The 23,724-nt window shown below is 34.2% G+C and overlaps 1 protein-coding gene across 2 annotated transcripts; it reads right to left on the bottom strand.

Moving 5' to 3' along the window:
* Positions 1–8,207: 8,207 nt before the first annotated feature.
* On the bottom strand, positions 8,208–19,710 carry LOC123527290 (uncharacterized). Of its 2 annotated transcripts, XM_045306660.2 has the most exons (3): positions 19,412–19,710; positions 9,953–10,038; positions 8,208–9,733 (listed from the first exon to the last, which is right to left on the bottom strand). In XM_045306660.2, exon 3 carries the CDS (start codon positions 9,678–9,680, stop codon positions 8,244–8,246), a length of 1,437 nt encoding a protein of 478 aa, XP_045162595.2. In that variant the 5' UTR covers positions 9,681–9,733; positions 9,953–10,038; positions 19,412–19,710; the 3' UTR covers positions 8,208–8,243. The 2 variants fall into 2 exon arrangements, with proteins under 2 accessions (XP_045162595.2, XP_053379250.1); XM_053523275.1 differs by having other exon boundaries at positions 8,208–10,038; positions 19,435–19,710.
* Positions 19,711–23,724: the final 4,014 nt, after the last annotated feature.

Here is a 23,724-nt window from a genome sequence, read left to right as displayed (position 1 = left end):
TGTCTGGCTTCAGACGTCTTGCTCGAGGTTAAGTGTTGTTAGCTGTAAAACTGTGCTATACATTGGTAAGTTTGTTTGTTGTTCAAACGTGCGCCTTACAAGAATGTAGTGATAGCTCATGTTGTTGTTTTTTGTTGTTTTTTGTGTGTGTTATAATATCTGCAGAATTTCGAAGGACTGGTTTGTGCCCGAGCCCGGCAGGGCGAGTAAACCAACATATTCCGAGGGATTCTGAAGATGTTAAAACACGAAATGAACATGCGCTAACGCTATTCTAGCATTAAACGCGCAAAAACTAATAACTGAATACGTTATACCGCAACGTCATTAAATTTCCATGAGTTGTTTTTCCAAGGTAACGTCTTTTCCTTTTTGAATCATCCGTTTTGGGGCCGCTATATGTTTACGCTTTTCCACGGAATGCGCATATATAAAAAAATGTTTTAACAACACGTGAGCGCGAGAATGTCTCTGTTAAGACACGTTTTCTCTTCTGTTGATACACCCCCGAAAGGTGACAAAAACTGTTTAAACAGTTTTATGCTAGAATAACGTTTTTAGTACACACTAGTTCTTTCTAACTGTTCTCAGAAAAGTCCGACATTGTACATTAGAATTTCGCCAGATGAATTTCTGTGCTGCCCAAGAAATTTCCTTTCAAGCTGCTGACACTTCCTGGATTCTGTAATTAAAAGGCTAGTTTAATCTTGATGTGATTCTTTGTAATCTTTTGATACGGATTCAAAACTGGGGAACTATACTCTGATCTAAAAACCTAACTAGTGAATAATAAGCCCATTCCTTTGAATTTGATATACAATGTCTAAGGTTCCTTTTGACGAGGCCCAGTACTCTTGACGTTTGGATTGATTTAAATATTTTGAAAATTGTTGTTATCTAGATGGTTCATGATGTAAGACATCTATATGTTTATATGATAAAGCAGCAATAAAAGACACTGGTCTATGATCTGAAGGTTTTGTATATCTCCTTTCTTGTCAGTTGTGCCAGTTACTTAAATGATCATTTTCATGACAGCGAACTTTTCCACACGTTATAATGTCAGCAAATACCATCCAGATAACATGACTAAAATCTATAAATATTTGATGTGAATTCAGCTTCAAATGGGATGCTGTTTATTGATGTTATCAATCAGCTTTATAAAAAAAAACCTGATTTGTGTACCAGGAACCTGGTGGGACTGCAACATCCAAATTACTTTGCGATGTATGGCCTTTGCGATGTATGCCCTTTGCGATGTATGACTCTGGTCGTTATTTGCTGTACAGAGTGTTTCCGGGAAATCTACCGTTACTTTAATTTTACAGCTACTCGTGTAACTCGTTAGAACTCTAGACGTATTTAAGAGGGGATATATATTGGTTTAAAATATATTGGAATGTGATCATCTGAATTATTTTACCTCACATAAATGGCCAATGCAAAGTTCCTATTAGTTTAACTTGAATAATATATTATGTTCCATTGTGATTTAATATCTCATGCACAAAGTCGTTATTTTCTTTTCTGCGCATGTGATATGATCCGTTATTTAATATCACATGCGAAACAATGCTATTTTGGTTTTCTGCGCATGCAATATTTTTCATATCTCCCATGGGTGATATATAATACTTTCACATACATTAAAAGACTGCAAAATTCAATCAATATTCACGACGCGCGTAACACATATATTATAGGAATAAATGGTTCGTCTTCATGTACTTGTGAACTGCCGATAATTCCTTTTATTTAATTATTTGCTCTCTGTGCCAAACATTTCGAAAACAACTTTTTTTATCATATATTGAATCGGAATTATGATCAACCGATAGGAAATGTCCTAAGAAATTGAGTGCTCACACTTATATGTTTCATTTAGAAATATGAAAGTTATCGATTTTTTTTTTCAAATTTACTGCTGTCGGTTTCGGAACTGACGCAACGCTGAATACGCGCATGAATAAAGGGGTTTATCGAGATGTGAACGTCTCGGCTAAACCTATCATATTGCTCAGAAAATTCGCCACAATTTTGGAGTGCTATCTAGTAAAAGACTCATGCTGTCTTTATTTTACCGGGTGTTAATGATTTTTTTTCAATAAATCATTTAACTCATTATGGGTAAAAATGTTTTGACCTTTTTATGTTTCGGTACGACGACGGGAAAATGTCTTTATTGCCGCGTTGGTCCGGGGTTCGATTGCCGATGCGGTTATCTTTTTATCTTGATTTGAATTTTTTTTATAATATTTTAGAAACCAAAACTCATATTCTAATGTTCATAATATGACCAAACTTCAATTTGAGAGAAAAAAATAGTTTTAGTCAAATCTGGAGGTGAGCGCTTTTAATAATAATTATTGTTTTAAGAACAGAAGAATGTTATGTGCAATATTTCTTTTCATTTTCTATGACGGTGAACAATCCATTCACTGAAACATTTTACATTTTCATAAATCTTGAACAATAACTCCTTCAAACATAGGACAAATCATTATCTAGCCAGAGTAAAAGAATGTGAAAATTAACCTGAATTTCCAAATAAGTATTTAAAAGATTGGACAAGATTGTTGAACTTCTACAAAGCGTGCGGGCTACATTGATGAACTTGTATAGAACGTGCTCTTAACTTCTTAATGACCTAGATGGTTTTCTCTTTCTTGCGGAATGAGCTAGATTGTTGAAGTTCTGTAAAACGTGCCATTCCTTTCTAGACGAGCTACATATTGAACTAATACCCGCCCGCTTAGCTCAGTAGGAAGAGCGTGAATCTGATCTACGGATCGCGGGGTCGCGAGTTTGATCCCCGGGCGGGCAGTATGTTCTCCATGACGATTTGATAAAATACATTGTGTCTGAAATCATTCGCCATCCACCTCTGATTCATGTGGGGAAGTTGGCAGAACAGATTTGCACTGGTACAGAATCAGATTAACTACCCCTACCCCGTTACATTAACTGAAATACTGTTGAAAAACGGCATTAAACCTAAAACAAACAAACAAAACTTATTAAACAAGTAAATGTTTGCGCTGCAGTGCTTTGTGGTGTAGGAAGACTGTACATGATACTCCCATGCCGTTATGAACAATTGTTTCTAAGACAGACCATTGGTTACAGAATTTATTGACTTACCCTCGTATTATTATTAAAAATGAGATTTCTAAAGAGGAAATCAAAATTATTTAGAACATTTAGTATCGTATAATTGATGTATTGGTACAATGGATAGAAACTATGTCTGGTAAATATAAATTCATGAAAAGTCTAATCAAAACTATGCATTCCTCCTGCCTTGTTTGAACGGTTCTGGAACTATGATCAAGGGTAAAATTATTTGCCAACAATTTGTGTTTTGTCTGCAGATCAATGTCACAGAGGCCTGAACTTGACTACGCCCAATTACTTAAGAACCGCATGACCCAGAACCTTCAAACCTTCAAACTTGACAGCAAGGTTAGGTTATGAAATAGATGACGCCTATTATTATTGTTGTTGTTGATTTGGAGAAGCGGAGGGAAGTGGGTACAATAAGTCAAAGATCAAGGTAACATGGGCCTAAACATTAAAAGCTGTTACCCCTAAATAACATGAGAACCTCTTGACCCAGAACCTTCAAAATGGATAGCATAATTATAAAAATGTGAACAATATCCAATAAGACAAACCAAGTTCTAAGAACTTAGTCCTTTATAACAGAGTAGTCATAGATGTTTACAAACAAAAATGCATGGGCAAACCTTAACCTTAAAATATTAGAAGCAAATTCACGTAAATAATGTTCACTACAAACCTCGTCAGGATCAGTCATGCAGACAGTCTTGCATCAAATTGGTGGAATCAATATTCAAATTAACTAATGTACAATGTAACCAAGATAGTAAGTTTTGTTAGCAAAATTGATTTATCTTCGTGCTTGCGGAAGGTTCGGGTTCTGCCTGCTTGACTTATAATAGAATGTGTCACTGTTACCGTGAGTGTTACGTTTCTTCTAGCGGAAATACCATGCATTCATAGAAACTGTTAATTTCACGTATGGACGCTAAAATGAAAGTAGTTCATGTGAAAATTATGAACAATTTTATTATTTGAGCCGCATAATTAAAAAACCAACATAGTACATTGCGACCAGCATTGACCCAGACTAGCCATGCGCATCCGCGCAGTCTAGTCAGGGTCAATGCTGTTCGTTTTCAAAGCCTTTTGCAATTAGAGAAACCGAACAGCATGGATCCTGTACAGACTGCGCGTATGCGCAGGCTGGTCTGGATCCATGCTGGTCGCAAATGCACTATGTTGATTTTCTCATGGCGCGGCTTATTTTATGATTAAGTCTATAACAAGAAATATAGAAATTAAACGAGAACTCCCATATAATCAAATTCTACTTAACACTTCCTTAAGGTCGTTATTATATTTACATTCGTTGACGAATATTTTACCAAAACTGGTGTGCAGTGCAACCTCTCTAGTATAAACACCACAAGAAAGTCTTTTAATACATGTATCTTCTTGTCTGATATGATTTTATATAATAAGAAAATATTTGGCTTTATAGGAAGGAGTTTGTTTTTCAGAAGCGAATTAAGTAGAGGTTGTACTGTATATGCAAATGTACAAAACCATTGACATTCTTAAAGTAAAATCATTAAATTTACTCAGATTTCTAGCTGATTCCTTGTAAATCTGTGCAATTCTTTTGACACCTCAGATATCGTTTATGTATTACTGATTGTGAGGTTAAAAGTAGCAGCGAATTCCATCCCTCCAATAGTTTATTACAGCGAAACAGATCATCTTGATTTTCAAACCAAAGCAAAGCTTTGTGCCGTTGTCAGCTCTGGGAAAAACATCGCAAACCATGAACTGTAGATGTTCGACCGTACCTTAAAGCGGGTCTGCAATATCAGATTCGTCTTTCTACAATGTAGAATTTGATTAAACCAATCAAGATATACTACAGTGCTTGAACTTTTACTAGACAGATTTGAAACATATGGACCTCAATCAAGTTTTCTATGGGAAAATCACATTTTTGCGCGCAGAATAATGTCTCATGGTGAAGGTTTTATTGAAATCCCTCAAAATTTACATATTGCTTTCACTTGATATATAAATGTATCTGTAAGTATCAGGCCGATCTAAGACCTCCGTATGATATATATTTAGTCTTTAAATTAGAACGTTACACCCGCTGCCAGTTACCTCAAGTAAAAAGGTTTCCAATTTTGCGTTTATTCAGACATGCAGAATTATGAATGAAAATAACAACACCGCACAGTAACAATTGCTTGTTTCTTACGTGAAACGTGAAATCGGCTTACAAACACAGCAAATGTCTATAAAGTAATTAATGGTGTCATACCACTTTGATATTGAAGAAATCGGAATTTCTTCTTTCTGCACTGCTTTTTAACCTTTGGAAGGCTAAGAACAAGAAAACGATACAAATGAGCAATATATGAGGTGAATAGTTTAATTGTTTATTCATATTTGTCTTGCAGATTTTCAATCAGGTCAATCAGGTAACATGTAAAGCTACTCAGTATCACATCTGAATTAAAATGTGTATATGATCTTATCGGAGCTCTAAATATAATAGCATAGCATGGCTTTATTGCATAACTTTGATATGATTGGAAATAGCCTTTAGTCCTCATGATCGTTTGTATGAATATTCAATCAGAGAAACACAGTTTATTTCAAGAATTTATCTGAATATTATTCCTAAGAATTTAGAAGATATCGCTGTCATTTTCAATCAGCATCTAATATTAAAACACTTTTTATTCATATCATGAAGCGAATGTTTCGTATTATTGGGAAATTGAATTTATTAGATACTTTATGTATCGGGCGTTGTCTTAAATTGTTTGCTTTGAAACAGTTGTCCTTTTTATAGATAACTAGATATGGAATAGGAGCCTCCGTGGCCGAGTTGTTAAGGTCGCTGACTTTAAATCACTTGCCCCTTACCGATGTAGGTTCGAACCTCATTCGGGGCGTTTAATTATTTATGTGAGGAAGCCATCCACCTGGCTTACGGAAGATCGGTGGTTCTATCCAGGTGCCCGCTCGTGATGAGATAATGCACGGAGGGGCATCTGGGGTCTGTCTCCACCATCAAAGATGGAAACTCGCCATATGACCTATAATGGATATTAAATGGTTATATGCAATAATGTTGATGAAGATAATTGGAAGCACAATTAAGGTTTCTTCATCTTCATCAGAGAATATCAACGCTTTTAACCTATTAATTTCATTAAGGATTATGAATTGCGGTGAATAATTCAACGATCGTTCATTTGTGCTTTTGTGCCTGCTGTTACCTAAACTTTAATATTTCATTATACAGGAAAGTATTCCCTTCGAAGACTTTAAGAAATGTTAAAAAGTATTTGTTGAGACTTACAGATTCGGTGAGATTAAATGGGACATGTCTAACTATTTTGTGAGTATTCAGTAATATTTGTAAGCTTTGTTAAACTAAAATTGCTTTTAAAGCAACACCGAGTGAAAATTCTTTCTCTTTTCAGAACTTGAATGGTGGGAACGATATATAATAAAATCTGTAAGATGTGGATGCATAGAATGCAACCAGACAGACAATAGCAGATATGTTTTATATTTCCTGGTCCTTTGGGATCATGGAGTCTATGCAATTGATGTGTAATAAAGTTCCGCTGGCCCGGGGCTAGGGAGCATGAGAGGTGTTGCATATTTCATTACCTCTCATGAGCAGACTCAATCAAACCGAGTCTGCTATTTTTCTGTTTGGTTGCATTCTTTGCTTCCAAAGGATCTTTTTACAGATTTTATTGATTGAATTTTTTCATGAGAGGTTAAAGAATTGTGTTACATCTCGTACGCCCATAGCCCCGGCTTAAGTGGCACTCTTTTATACATGTGCATGGAATGGAATCCACGTTCTCAACGGACAAATGATAAACAACACCGAGTCAAAATACACTTTACGACCAATATATGGTGTTTTATTCCCGGCTGCCATTTTTGTGGTACCTGGATAATTGAACATTTGTAGTAAATTGTCGTCAAAGCAACATTTGTTTATAATTAAATCCCATACTTCTAGTATTAAAACCAAAAACTATAAGACGGACAAAGAGGGATCACTATACACAGATTTTTCTACCAGACAAAGGGAGAATAACATATATAGTTCTTGGGAACAAACTCAATACTCTGACTCTTGACAATCATTTGACTGATTTCCACAGTGTGTCCCACAGGCACATACATGTGCAACCAGAACCAACAAATAAACAAGATTTTAATTGTTTGACATCAATACTTTTATTCAGAATATATAGTAAAACCTTGTGGCGGAATATTGGCTGCAGACGGGGGCTAAACCCCTAAGTTTTATACAGTCCCAGGGAGACAACTAACTGCCTTCCCTTAATGGTTCACTGGCAAGTCAGTGACCCAGGTTGGAAACCTTGGTGTCAGTCCCAACGGTTGCACACCCTGACGAGGACGGTTGTTAGCGGGCTGCCCGGATTACATCTGACTCCTGAGCTACTGCGGTTCCGGACGTAACCCTGCCCTTGGCCTCCCCTCCAAACATAGAGGTGGATGGGGTGCCAACGTCACCTTGGAGTGCACCCCACCATAACACACAAAACTAATACACACAATGAACCTGCAAGCCTTCAGGCAAGTCAGGCCAGGAGAAAGAGCCAGGCTGATGTACCCGTAACCCCCTCCTTCGTCTCCCCGGGTCAAAGTCATGCCACATCAGTTTCTGACAAGAAGAGTTTTGAAGTTTCCACTACATCAGAATAGGGAAAACGTGAATACGCTCTCTGAAATTAAACATTCTTAGAAAAGAGTCGCCTTTATATTTATTTGTTCAAACATTATTTTACGTTCGAGTGTCCGTCGTTTATATGACTGACAAATCGTTGAAAAACACGTTAAACCCGAACACACACACACACACACACACACACACACACACACACGTTTGAGTGTATCGTTCCATATAATGGGAATAGTTAAAACAAATATCAGTAGATTGTAGACATGAAGTTGCAAACATGTTTGAATTTTTTTAACAGAACTCACCAAATGCGCTTTCAAAGTTAAACAATGATATGTTCGTTGTGGCTTACAAACATGAGAATATAACAATTAGCAATTCATTTGAAAATATCTAACAATGTGTATTTATAATAAGTATACCTGACACACTTTTGAACTATGAGGTTTTAGAACTTTACAAGTTTGTTGGAAACGTCGGGCTGCATATTTTTCATTTCATTATCTTCTCCTAGTTTGACTGAGGCTTCCCTTTTCACTTGAGCCTTCCGTGAATGATTCCATGATTGCAATTCATGAAATGGCAATGAGTCATTTAAGCGTTTCCTGATAGGTAAAATAAATGTTCGATATAGGCGTTTTCGAAATGACTTATTGACAATTAAGTAGATATAAAAGTTAGTTAGAAATGAAGTTACAAGGCATATTTCGTAGCACAAATGGAAGATTCTGTTTGTTTCAAGATCTATGCCTTTCCCCATATTAACTGTCACGTCTATGCTATTGTATAACAGAAAAACGCTATATGGTATTTCAGGAATAAGTCGAACAATAACAACAGCACCTACTATAAAAGTAATACGCCGATTTTCTTGGACCCTTCTTGAATACTGTAACGAATGACTATCCATTCGTCGAAAGTTTTTCTCGCCCTTTCTGAGTTCACGTATAAATAGAAGTGTAAATATCACAAGAGTTACACATGGAATAAAATGTCTCAATAAAAACGCTATCCATAAATAAATACAATCTCTCCCACATCCACTTCCTGTAAGTTCCCACTGACATAGCCCATTAACTGCCTTTTCATTCCTCAAATGATATCCGTGGAGACACGGACACAAAACGAATGCAGAAATACAATAGATATTCACAATTTTAAACTTATTAAAACATGTTTCATATCTATAAGGGTATGCCATGGAAACATATCTCTGAATTTCAAGGAACAATGTCAAAAAGATTGAGATAGTATGGAATGATTTCGACAAAAAATATTTTGAGATCATAAATCCACGACAAAGACTCTTACTGAGCGTATATCCGTCAACCGGTGGAAGTGTCAATTCGAAATAAACTGCTGGTGACATTGTTTTGTTACCACTGACTATTGCACTTGTACTCGTTGTGAAAAATCGAATTGAGCTTCCGGTGACACTAACAATGTACTTCGGAAATTCAATATCGTTTGTTGTTCGGTAAGAATTCGATGTATTTGGATAATCTATGAATGGAATGTTTTCATTTTGTTGGGTTAATATCTGCTGAGACTGGTTCACGAAGTTATCCTGATCTAACTCTGGTAGTGGATCGTATCTCTGGAACACCATGATGTAAGTTGGTAAAGTAACCAGTCCCGTTAATGTATCGGAAATGGCTATCGCAGATAGGATAACATTTGTAGGGCTCCGCATTGTTCTATGCAGAAACACGAACAAGATAAGCAGGTTTTGGAAGACCATAACAATTACTAAAATTTCCCAAAGATAAAGGTAAACAGGTCTCTCAAATGAGTAACCCGGATACATGTACTCATCACCATAGTCGTAACTATAATCATTGCTAGAAGATGTAGTACGTTGGGTGTAAGATGTATATGTTGTCATATCTACAACAGTTCAGATTACTTTAAAATTATACCTGCCAGTTTCTTTTGACCATAACTGTAGATAAAACATTAATCGTTGCCCTTGGAACTGTTAATCTTTTTTCACTATTATTCATGAATATTCTTAACGTATGCCTCTATTTCTTTTCATTCTTTTGGATGAATCAGGTTTTAGACATCAAAATGCCGGTTTTAATAGTCGTATCTACATGTAAAATATCATCATATTATTATGACGTTTCACTTTGTTGCGAAATTGTCTTGCTCTTCGAAGTCTTCTTTTAATTCTCTTTGAACAGTATTACTCACTCGCACTTGATTTTTGCCTCAGCACAGATTTTCTGGTGTAGGACTAACTGAAAATAAATAAACGACACCGTAGATTAAATAGCTAATTAAGAGTTTTTTTTTCATATATAAACATATACATGTATAAACAAATATTGTTCTTACAATTAACAATATTTCTGCAAGCTGGCATAAGGTGAAACGTACTCAGAATATCAGTTATTCTTTAACATTGGCCTGGGTAGATTTCTTGGAAATTAAAACCCATTATTTTCTTTTCTTAAAAAATAAAAGTTTTTCTCCGTCTTTCACTTTGTTTTAATTGATCAGATGTAACGTTATAATTAAAAGAAAAAATAGTCATCTATGCACTGTTTACAACTGCAAAATCAATTGTTAAACTGTTATTTTTTTGTGTAAAACATATTTCGTAATTAAAAGCTTTTTCTGAATTGAAAATTATACTGCAATAATCAAAATATTGCGTTTTATTCGGTTTTGAGTATTACTAATTGGTTAGTGCCTTTACCCTACAAGATAATTCTACAGCAACGTTTAAACAGTGGAAACTACCGTCCTATATTACATAATGCAAGAAAACCTCTTCTCGTTTATATTAATATGTTCCTCTTCTTGTCTGCTAGGAATTCTATGGAATGACTTTTCCCCCTCCTTTTTGCTAAGGTCTCTTGTCAAACATTGCCCATACCATATAAATATACTGTTTCTAAAACTAACGCATCTAAATCCCTTACAACACAAGTACATTAAAAGCGGAGGAGTATATCGTCTGATAAACCTTTTATTTGAACCGAATCTTACACCCGAATTTCCAAAGGCTTCGCTATGTGTATCAAGTTTTCATACTTTTTGACACTATTTTTAGTCACAATATAGGAAACGAAAATAAATAGCACTCGTTATTGCGTACCGGGAAAACAATCTATGGGAGTTTTCCAACTTCCCGTACAGGAAAAGTGATACTTGATATAGTAACTTGCTTCCTGTTCAGAAGACAATACTTCCATTATTTCACAGGGCCAGTGTATAAAAAATATACAAGGCACCATTTGTTCTAAATTTTTCCTATTCAAATGTTTTAATGTTCCAATTAGAATCTTTATTCAACTTCTTAATATCCAAATTTCTAAGCGTGTTATATGCTCGACCTTTTGAAGGAAACAAGTAAAGAAATGGCGATTTGCTTCCAAACCGAGTAGCAAAGTACTAGATAAAGTGTCACTTTTCCACTTTAAGAAGTAGGTAAAATCCGTCGAAATTTCCCCTACTACATACACTGAGCAAAGTTTCGATGGATTTTACTTGTTTGGAAGTAATACATGCTTTATATGTAACAATTCGTTTTGGATGGAAAAAAAATCGCAGCATCTGAAATTTTCAACCTTGTTGTTTCGAATATATTTCATAATATTCGTAAAAGTATAAACGTGAAGAGTAAATGTCCGTCTTATAGAGTTTCCGCTATAAGTAACCGACAATAATTAATATTTACGTAGTTTTCGAATGCACTATAAAGGATGACAAACTTTTCCTATTAGTAAAATATGCAGATATCACTACTTTTAGCCACACTCGAACAATATATAAGAGTTGGTTATATATTGCAATTATCTTTATCAGACATTGTTTTCATATTTACAGTTTCATAAAATAAAGCAAGAAAAACAATCTTAAACATTTTGCAAGTTAAACGCGCGTACGCGCAATTAAAAGTACGATCTCCTTTAAATCATACAACGGGTTATCAACAGGCACATATTAAACATTTGTGTTTTTGGGGGATAACATATGCATTAATTCACAATAATGGTACACTACAAGCAATTAACGAAAGATTGGGCTGATATGTATTAGATAAAACACTATAAAAAAACAAACAAAAGCATGGGGTACAGAAAAACTGTATTCGAATTTGTAGTAGACATGGACATTATTATTGGAAAATCTCAAAAATAGACTGGCATTTGTCACTATTACATAAAATAAAAGTATAAAATACAAAAGTTGATTTTTTTTTTTTGACAAATTCTTTATTATCAGTCTAGTGGCTAGTCTAGGTGGTAATTTAATTGCTACATGTACATGGTGAATCAAAACTAGCGAATGAGAAGAACTAGCAAGTGTTTTAATAGTCTTGTATACCAATAGCATTTTCAAGGAATAGTTTGTCGATTATTATAGGATAAACTAATGGCTCATGGCAAACTAAATACTTCTGCAAATGAATTTAGAATTTTAGAATTTTGAATTTCACAGCATGTATAACAAATCATACAGTCTGCATGGGATTATCTCGGGATTCTGTAGATGCTAAGCAGACAACAAGCATCCGTTCTAGTATAAAATGAGTAAAAATGTGCACATTATGTTGGTCACGGTAACTAGATATAATTCTTAAAATGACTGTAAATTTCAACGTGGTCTGGTAAAATTCATGTCATTTCCTTGAACACTTCCTTTTTAAAGGTACGCATTTTAAGTGCCATATCAAACATTTTTGTGACACCAATATTCCACCATGTTGAAGAAATTGTGCAAAATGAATAATAAATTCCAGTCGACCAACTACTACATTAAGCCGCACTAGATCTACAAATAATGATTAATTCCTCCAGTTATCAACATCTTCGCAATTAAGACCAATTCTCTGTAAGAACCAAAAAATTAAAGAAGAGGTCGGAAACTCATAGTCTCAGAATTACTTCATATTTGCACCCTTTTTAGTATTCAAGCCATATATGAAGAATCAAGGGGGAAAAGATATGAATCAGCTCTGGTTACCATGGAAACGGGAACATTATACTTTTTGCGAAAAATGGCAATTTCTGAGAGTCAAATTTTACTAAAATGTTACAATTTTCTTTACACATTGTGGTCTCTATGTCTGCAATAGAGCACTAATTTTCATATTTGCCTGAAATACATACCTGAAGTAATTATTGAAAACAAATATTGTCTTCCAACATATTCACAGTTTTAGAAGCAACAATTTTATAAATACCCCCTTTTAAGATTTTACATTATCTTTAAAAATTGGTCTGCATGTATATTTTTCAACTTCTAATAGAAAATAAAGTGCACGCATCTGAATATAATACTTGTATGGATTCAGCAGAGCTATGATACCCATTTCAATTTGAGGAGGAATTTTAGTGGGTCATTCATATTTGAGCTTTTTACAGAAATTTGAAAATTGACAAAAAATGAGTTTTCAGCAAACTCATTTATGCCTAAATTACAGAATAACCTGAAATAATATTACATTGCCAGATACAGAATTGTTGCAAAACATAAGTATTTCATGTAAAATAATTTTACAAAGTTATACTGTCCAACACTTTGTCTAGAAATTAAGGAGAATGTTCCGTTACCATGGCAACGTACAAGAAAATTATAATTCAGACCTTTTTAAAGCACTTTCTGTATCAATTTTGTATTCTATGAAACAAGAAAAGTTCATCTGCAAACTGTCAATGCATCTAACGCACCTGAAGCACATTCTGGGCAGAATTAAGAAGGATACAACCATAATCATGATCTATGAAACTTAAAGCATTGTCACAAGGTCAGTTCTCAACAACCTTGTATGCACTTTTCTTTCTTTTGGGTAAACTAATTTTGAGTTTCAAAGCAGTTGGAAATACTCATAACCAACTGACACTGGCCTTTAAGGTATTGTATGGTTACTAATCATGACTGTCCAATTTTTTTTTCAAGTTGCCATGGTTACAACATTCATTTTGCATTAAAAAACAGGGATCATCCTAGGTCAAAATTTGAGGGAGAAGTCCTCCACAGAATTTAGGGAGAAATCGAGGAATTTAAGGAGAAGAATCGGCATAAAAATATCTATGTGTGTTTGTGTAAAGACAGTGTCCTTTCACCTTTGGAAATCATTTTGTTGCCATGGAAACAAATAGTAGTAAAAGCAAAATCATGTCTACTTCGCCATTTGATTTAATATTTACATTTTAAATACATTTCAAAATTATGAACAAATAACAGTGTAATCCAAGACTGAAAAATATCATGATATTTAAAAATAATACAGTATGTTCATGTAATAACAATCATGATGCACATTCTTCCTTTAACAATCAAATTAAATCAAATGATCTACAGAACAGTTTAGTCAATATTTTGCTAGATCCAACTTTAAATGAGCCGCGCCATGAGAAAACCAACATAGTGCGTTTGCGACCAGAATGGATCCATACCAGCCTGTGCATCAGTGCAGTCTGGTCAGGATCCATGCTGTTCACTAACAGTTTCTCTAATTGCAATATGCTTTGAAAGCGAACAGGATGGATCCTGACCAGACTGCACGGGCTGCTCTGGATCTATGCTGGTCGCAAAGCCAATATGTTGGTTTTCTCATGGTGCGGCTCAAATGTATTTAATTCTTTCAAACTATCAAGACAATGGCTAGACTTTTTACGGATAGCTATAGATAATGTAGATTTAAGACTTTACTAAGTTTATTCAGAAAAACCCTCATCATGCACATTCCAGTGCCAGTAAATACTCAGTTAATACAAACTGCAGTTGCAGAAATATCTCCTAATGCTTTTTCCAAAATTTATCAAAATACACAACTAAATCTACTTTATTTATTAAAGTAAATACATGCTGGTAAAAAAGGATGTTATATGCCTTGTATATCTTAGAATGAAACCTGTTTTACAGATGACAATTTTACTGGATTTCTGAAGATTAATAGATGTTGTTACATGAATGAGGTCTTAAATTAGTCAGAAAGTCAGCTAGAAACTCAGATGTTCTCTTTAATCATTGGCCAATTAGTATATATGGGCTTAAGTTATTACCTAACACAATATAGGTAACTTTACAAATGTATGAATTTTCATTAAAATCTGCATTGCAACATTCTTAAAAAATAAATTTCATCAGAAAATATGATTTTATGATACAGGCTTAAGAGGGAAAAAGAATTGTAATATTTCAACAGTCTCACAAAATCAAGTATACTAATTCAACCATTGTTTTGCTATATTTTCTCAGTATTTTTTTAAGATTTAAAAAATCTATATGAAATAAAATTATCTATGGTAGAAAATATACAAATTTTAGATCTGCATATGTTTGAGTAATAAGCCTTCATGTATAATTATGCTGTAAATTGGTAACCAAATCTGATGAGAACTGCAAAATATGTGCTTTTTTACAGATATTCAAAGACTGTCATGTGTTTATTCCATTTAGATATGTTCAAGTGCATCTTTTTCAAATTACATTAAATTTTATCAAATTTAAATATAACAAATTTAATGTTATACATGCAAAAGTAATCAAACAGTATCAATTTTTTTTTATTTTAATATAAACATGATAAAGTCAAGAATAAAGATATTTTTCAATTACAGGGCCTTTGGTGAAACAACTATCAACATTTTTAAGAAATGACATTCTAATTGTTTTTCCATAAATCTGAAAAAAAAAACATTAATGCAAACAACATACATTCTTGTAATTCCATCTTCAGGGTGTCCAGTGTGAGTTCTTCTATTTATGTCAAAGGCACCAATCATTATTTTGGTCTGTGGCAATCCAAAAAAGGGACAGATCTTTACTATTCAGATGTCCATAACTTATTCCAAAAACACTAATTGATGATTCCCCACTTTCAGCCTCTCTGGGAAACACACACACACTATTTTCATAAACATTTTGCCTTCACAATGACATACTGCATTTCAAACTTGTGTCCTCTACTATAGAGATGAAATGTCATCTTGTCAACACTATTCACCTGGATCAGACAGTTATGTCACAGGCTGCACATTTGCAAGTTATAAAAAGTCTTTTTAGCAGTCCTTGTTATTTTTATTTGATACAGAATCTTGAGAAGGCTGGCTCTTCAGGTGATATCAGAGGTCTTCTGACTGCATTTACTTTTACCCTGACTGTAGCTGTCACTGAAAAATAGAGATGTGAGAGAATAACAATCTGAATGTCTTTCATTTGACTATGGGTGGTGGTGGGATGGGGATGGGCTCTCCAGTTAAAATATTTGTGACATCATGTTACTGGGTAGAACTACTGATCTTCTACAAGCCAGCTGGAGGGTTTCCTTTCACAAATTTGTAAATGAATAAAAATTACATACACTATTTCAATCATTTAATAAATTTTGTATAAGTAAATGTATAATATATACATCTTTCTTTTATTCTTTTAATGAAAATAATTTATCACATAGACACCCCCCTCCTTGAAATGATTTTAAAAGGAACAATTGTATGAAATACATTTAATACTTTTGACTTTGCTACACTTTGATTAAATTTAAGATACATGAAATTCTAAATAAAGTTCATAAATATTCTGTCAAAAAATAACATTCAATAAAGCATTTATAAGATCTGAAATCAGACCTGATCAGAGACTAAGACAAACTATAAATAAAATGTAGATACCTTCCTTCCCTTTATTCCAATATAAGCATGATGATGATCATTCATTCTTTGAAGAATTAGTCTGGAATATACACAAATCAAACTAAAATGGTTGTTACTGTTGTTACATTTTGACAGATACAGGATTTCATCCTTTTCAACATTATATGGGCCACTTTAAAAGTAAAATCTGTTTCTCATACATGTGCAGAGGGTCCTTTTCTGAAAAAGGGTATATTTTAAAATTTCAAAAACTTATCAATATTTATAGTCACAATACAAATGTATGTCAATTTAAGTTATATGAAGTCAATTCTTGTATCATAGATTGAGAGGTCAAGATTTCATACTTGTATGAATATGGGCATGTGGGGGACTTTATTCTTTATTTAAATACATGTAGGCCTCTGATGTGTAAATATATATAAAAACATATTAACTTTGACACAAACCATTTACATTCAATATGTACTTGTAAAACAGGCATGTGCAGATTAAAACATGCTGACTTATGTGTAGCAATGGATGCAATTAAATGTTTTCATTTTTCAGCATTCAGTGAGTTTTTACTTCAGTAAGTCTATATTTCTGCAGGTACTTTGGCAAACACATACACTGTTGCAAATGACTAAATTATGATTACCTCTCTAGAACATCCACTCACTTCATAGTTGTTTGAAACTTTATCATCAAGCAGTCATTTTCAAAAGAAACAACTCAAAGCTGAAAAACAAAACAAATAAATTTACAAAAATATATACATTTTGAAATGAAAATATGTCTATCTGCTTTTTACAAATAACATAAAAAGCATGCTAATGGTCATTTACAACTAAAATCAGGGCTTTTTCCAATCTACCTCCAATAAAAGGAGGTAATCCCAAAGAAAACAGTATGTTTCTTCCCAAGTCTGAATATGAAATTCCCAAATGTGTTACCTTATATGGTTGTTTGATGTTTTAAAATGGTTTTGAAATTTGTATATATCTATATTTAGGTTATTACAACAACATTTATAGTGTTGCTTATTTACACAAAAAATATCTTTACATAGATTTTGGTAATTTGGAAATTTCCACATTAGACAATTTCTGAGAGCATTTTCCCAATTCCACTGGTGTTGGTGCATGGTATTCCCAAAATGATGGAAAAATGCCTGTAAGATTTATCTTGGTAAAATAATAAGAAATGTCTGTCCAATATTTAAGAAAATAACCTCTGTATGGTCTTTGAATCTGTTGAAGGAAGTGAGCACTTATCTTGCATAGCTTGGAATTTTTACATGTCATATTAAAACATAAAATATTATGAGACTCACCTGTTTTCATTGTAGTGTTATCCTTTAACACTGATCCTTCAGTCAGTTGATACAAACTTCACTTATGGAAATAAACACACAGATGTCAGACTGATGTCTATCCACAGTTTAGACTCTTTTCTGCCAGAGTATTTTTCCCAAACAATGTCGCTATTCAGCAAATTTTAAACGTGGACTTGGTTTGAAGGGACACGTCCAAGCATCCCATGCCCATTTAGCATAAAATCTCTGACTGTCATTGTATCTATATACTAAAAATTTGCAAAATCCGAGTAGAAATCTGAATTCAGCATAATCCAGGAAGTAAACTTAGATAAGCTCTTTGTGATTTCCTAAATGAAGAGCATCAAGGGGAGGTAATAAAAATAGGAAAAATGCCCCAAATCATAAACTTTGGCCCAAATCTACAAGAATGTGTCTGAATGACCCACTACGATTTATGTTTCTTTTTGAAATAACATCTTCCCTTTAAACAAACAAATATACTTTTCTGCTGAGACCTGTGCACTTTTCAAGATGTAGAGCACAATATAAACATATGTTTTGCTCCATAAATATATTTTTTCTTGCAGATGAAAGTCTAGATCATACAAGAATCAAATAAATATTTGGAAATATTAGTTTGGTATGAAACCTTGTTCATTTGCCTTTAAAATTTGCAAGTACGAAAATAAAGGACACTTTCTAGTACTTTCCAGATAACAAAATAGGCATGCACCCCTACTTTTTTGAAAATTCAGCAAGTTGGGGATTTGCATCCTCGTTTCCATGGTAACTGGGACATATATTGAAAAAATGAAAAACAGGATTTTCTTAATTTTGCACCCTCTTCAAGAAAAAATCGGTTTAAAGGAAATCTGTGACTATGAGTTTCCAACTTTTTTTGGTTTTTACAGAGAATTGGTCTTAAGGAGCTGTTTTATCCCCAAGAACCATCACCACATAGAACAGCCTACCATCTGCAAAAGCAGGGATTATCTTCAGCGCACCAGCTACATTCTAATGGTTCCTGAGACTGTGGCGGCGGCTGTCATAGTAACCGGAGAGGCTTAGGTTCAAGGGGTGGAATCGAAGCTGGGTAATAATTTAGTATCGATCTCCTCTAACTATTTCCACAATCTTAACTTTCTACATTTTCCATATCTTTCCCCTTGACCAAACCACCCAGCGCGTAAATGTAGTTGCCATTTATGCAACATTCACTGATCTTTTAACAACATCTGTTCACTGTTTCTGTGTCGCGGAATAAGCGTTTAAAATCGCGTGAACGCGCAAACCTCTCCATACTTTCAAAGCTGTGACAACAACACAACAGCATGTATAGCTAAACATAGTATAAATGTGTAGTACCAGTAAAACACTTTAAAGACGATGTTACTGCAAGTCATTTGATTATAAATGCAGCTCCACATATGCAGTTAATTTATTTAATGAGTAATACTAAATATATTTCCTGAAGATTTTCTACATCTGAAGAATGTATCAAAAGCTGTAAAAGGTGAACATTGGGTATATTAATTTATAAATATGTCCAGAAAGTATACATATGGGTGCAAGTACCTTCAATATGAAAAAAAAAACGAATCATATTATTAGTAGATATGTAACAAAAAGCAAATATTGCGTCATGTTATAGATACTTAACAAGTTCCTAACAGTACAACAGTTTGAAATAGAATTATTTACCTATGATGTATGTAGGGACATACATTAACTATAAACTCCTTCTTCGTAGAACACTTTGAATACCTTCGCCACGGGAAAACACATAAATCTTAAATGCCATATAGCAGCTTTAACAGAAACTGTACCAAACGGCTCGGAAAATCGTTGAAACATATTCCCTATACGATTATATATCGCACTGCCTTCGGTACTGAACTCTGATTGCATCAAATATGCATGAAAATATTTCCAAGCTATATTTAAGTTTAATATGATGATACGATCAATGTGTCATTAACAATACTAAAGTGCTTCTTCCTTGTCATATAAGTGTTATTAAAGCGTTATTTCATTACACGATTAATTACTTGTATCCTTTACATCAATTACCGCAAATTAAGATATCTTAATACGGTATTTTATCATTTACAATGCGTCATTGGTAGAAATTTGGACCACGCCGTTTAATCGCCCACTAATGTTTTAAAAATAATTATTGATGCAAAAACAACATAACATAACGGTTACAAAATGTTGCTAGTGTTTCGTGGTATCATGGATAACAAGCAACAAAATATGAGCCGTGCCATGAGAAAACCAACATAGTGGGTGTGCGACCAGCATGGATCCAGACCAGCCTGCGCATCCGCACAGTCTGGTCAGGCTCCATGCTGTTCGCTTTTAAAGCCTATTGGAATTGGAGAAACTGTTAGCGAACAGCATGGATCCTGACCAGACTGCGCGGATGCGCAGGCTGGTCTGGATCCGTGCTGGTCGCAAAGTCACTATGTTGGTTTTCCCATGGCACGGCTCATATCATTGTAACTTAGACTAGCTCCGAGGCTATGATATATCATTCTTTATACTTTCATCTTAGAAAAAATGTAGCCAGTCTATATTCTACGTAAGACCTGGCCCACCTGTGATAGATTACAGACTCCGTCATATATCGGATTCAAGCGATTTGAATGATATGTATATTTAATGTATATATTTTGTAACCTTGGTAATCGTATCTTTAACCTTAAGTCAGTATGTTATACATATTATACAGTGAATGTGTGCGGACGTGCAATAATTTGCGTATTTTTGCCGTGCGCGCTTATTCACAACCACTTCCGGACATGCGCAGAAAACGGTTCCAGGTCTGTAATGAGCAACATCGTATCATATTCTTGCTTTCAAATCTCTAAACTAGTTTGAAATTACATGATTACAAAACATGAGAAATATGGCGACAAGTTTTTAAATGTGTGCTAGTAGATAGTCTAATGGTAACTATTCTGAAATAAAATACTTAACTTGGGAGTCTTTCAAAATGAAAACTTCTTGTAATAAAAAAAGTAAAATCGACTTTGTCTTTCGAATCTAATTCTGGCCTTTATAGAGATAATAAATTATTAACACATCCGTACCGTCTTGCTGTGTTTAGGAGTGGTTATATTATTAAAAGTTTTGAAAGACACAGATCATTCCGACATATGATTATTGCTCATAATGTGAAATAAGTTAAAAATTGTTATGTACTTTTCGGAATATTGTTTAACTGTAGATTAGCTTTTAAATTCATGAAAACTGATTAACAAAGCATACACATGTTACATTATTATAGAAGAAACCAACTGCTTCGGAAGGCTTTATAACCCTAACAAATTATGAATTAGTTCAATAGTTTGACTTTTTCGTGATGTTTCTGTTTGACTGATACAAGTTTTCATATAACTCGTGCTATTTTTTCATGTGGAATGATATGTTAACTAAAGATAAAACTGAGCGCTGTAAGTATATCAATGGCTGCCCTCTGATATATCTCTTCGGGGAGTTATAATTGTATGTTTATAACTTCTCAGTATTAAGAATGAATGGTTCGTGTTGTACCAAATCCCTGAGGAGCTATATTCGAATTCGAATCAGAGACACACGTGTACGGTATTGCTTCATTTATTTATTTATTTTATTGGGTTTAACGTAGCACTGACACAACTTTAGGTCATATGGCGACTTTCCAGCTTTGATGGTAGAGGAAGATCCCAGGTACCCCTCCGTGCACTGTCTATGTCATCACGAGCGGGCACCTGGGCAGAAACACCGACCTTCCGTAAGCCAACTGGATAGCTTCCTCACATGAAGAGTTCAACGCCCCGAGTTAGGCTCGAACCCACATTGATGAGGGGCAAGTGATTAAAAGTCAGCGACCTTAACACCTCGGCCACGGAGGCTCCCTCGGTATTGCACCACATAAGATAATGGAGCAATGTAACACTAATATGGCTGCACAAAGAACAATTTGTATATGAAAGACCATCTAATAGAAAGGCAAAAAGTGGTCTCTTTCACGTTAATAGTCTCTCTGTTCGCAGACAGATCACATAGGAGGTTCTGATAAGCCTGTTAACGGCGGGCAGTTAACATATCCAGTATCCCTGAATTTTGTTCTGGTACTTTTCTGTTTTCCGCAAGTAATTGCCAACATCTGTGCATGAATAGTTTGTCAGGCACATTGTCTTTCACCAAATTGTCACTGAGAACGTATGCCTCCGCCCAGGAATCGTGCTAAGGACACCGCACGCTCTCCCTAATGAGCTATATCGGCGGGCTCTAACACCTCTATAATGGCGCTAAAAAACAAGCTTTCTCAGTTTTTCGGTGTTACTATCCGTCTTCAACAATATTGTTTTTATCAAAAGGCAAGTTAACTTTAAAATCGTTTCGGAGACAGGGGCCAAATTAGTACTAGAAAATAAATCTGTTAACATACAACACTTAATGTAACAGTGTGTAATAGTTTACTTCACCCTAATTTTTAATGAATTCAAATTATCATACAGACCTCTCACAGCAGAAAGTATTAAAAGACTCAAAACCTCATGCTTTCCAATTGATAGTATTTTTAGTTTAGGCCAATTTTAGGCAAACCATTTTGGTTAGATTTTAATGAAGATACAATACAATAGTTATTTAAATAAAGATTGTTAGCAGCAACATTAACATGCAAAAACAATTTAAAACATACGAACATACAAAATGTATAGAACATCATGGTCGTGTTCTAATGACACAACAAATACATTTAGCTTGGGTACAACTACGAAATGTCTTTACAGGCGAACATGTTTGCAAGTCCTAACGAAGGATAGTACAGTGAAAATTTGTAGATTTTTAAATAACTCTTGGATTAGCTTAAGTAACATAGCGTTTGCTCCGACTAAGATACTCTAAAAATGTATAATGTTGCATATCACTTAACCATAATACAACTATAGTTTCCTTAAGGTAGTTTTGCACGTTTGATAAACCGGAAGTGATGGCGTAACGTCATTTATTCGGAAAACGTGGAAAAAAAACCTGGATTCGGCGTACGGAAATGAAAATCATTTTATTAATTAATAGCAGCCTATGAGTAAATTTATTACAATGGCACTGTTACTGTCTTTCTAAAGTTTAAATATGATATTAAAACATCTTACACGTTAAAAATTCAAAATAACATCATAAAATTAGCGTGAAATGTACGGTTCACTTTAATCATGGTCAAATAGCTCAAAATTAAGCACACGGACCTATACATTTTATTTCACCACATTATAAGCCATATCTTTATTTACAACTGTTGGAAGTTTCATTAAATTCTACATTGTAGTAAAATTTCTATTCGCGAAAATGTTATGAAAGTTATGATTTTCCCATGGACTTCCATTATGAAAAAATGCGTGAAGTCTATTTTTTTCAAATCAGTCTAGCAAAACATCAGGCACACGACCCTATCTTTTTTATTTGCTGAATTTTCTAGATATATTCTGAAGTTTTGAAAAATCAGAGTTAAATCAAATTCTTAAATGCAGTTCCGAAAATCATAATACTCTTACCTTTGTAAAGAAAGCATCGTATACATTCCGTTTAGACGAAATAAAATAAAAGTACAACATGTTAAATACGACATGATCTGACAGCGTACAGCAAGTTCTCGCATTCTGCGAAACTTTTCACAACATCATAATTCGTGAGCACTTACTCGTTAAAGTAAATTCTCTCTAAACCAGTAATTGTGAGGAGCGTGAAAATTCATACTCTCACAGAAAAGAGATTAATATATAGCAGCTTACCTATCTTTATATCTAGAAATGCCAGACAAATTAGTAATATCTGTAACCTTCCAAAGCTCACCCTCGGCCATTCTCAAATACCACAGACATCACCATGGTTCCCAAATAGAAAATCCGTCCCGGGATTTTGACGAAACTCTGTTGAATGAGAATGACCATCGACATGTATTCTATACTTGGCTAATTGTTTCCTTGGTATCAATTACCATTTGGTGTTATGCTGCTCAAAGA

This window comes from Mercenaria mercenaria, chromosome 14 (genome assembly GCF_021730395.1).
Source record: "Mercenaria mercenaria strain notata chromosome 14, MADL_Memer_1, whole genome shotgun sequence".
Lineage (NCBI taxonomy): Eukaryota > Metazoa > Mollusca > Bivalvia > Venerida > Veneridae > Mercenaria > Mercenaria mercenaria.
The sequence above is the reverse complement of the archived record's forward strand: the minus strand, read 5'-3'. Positions and strand labels throughout refer to the sequence as shown.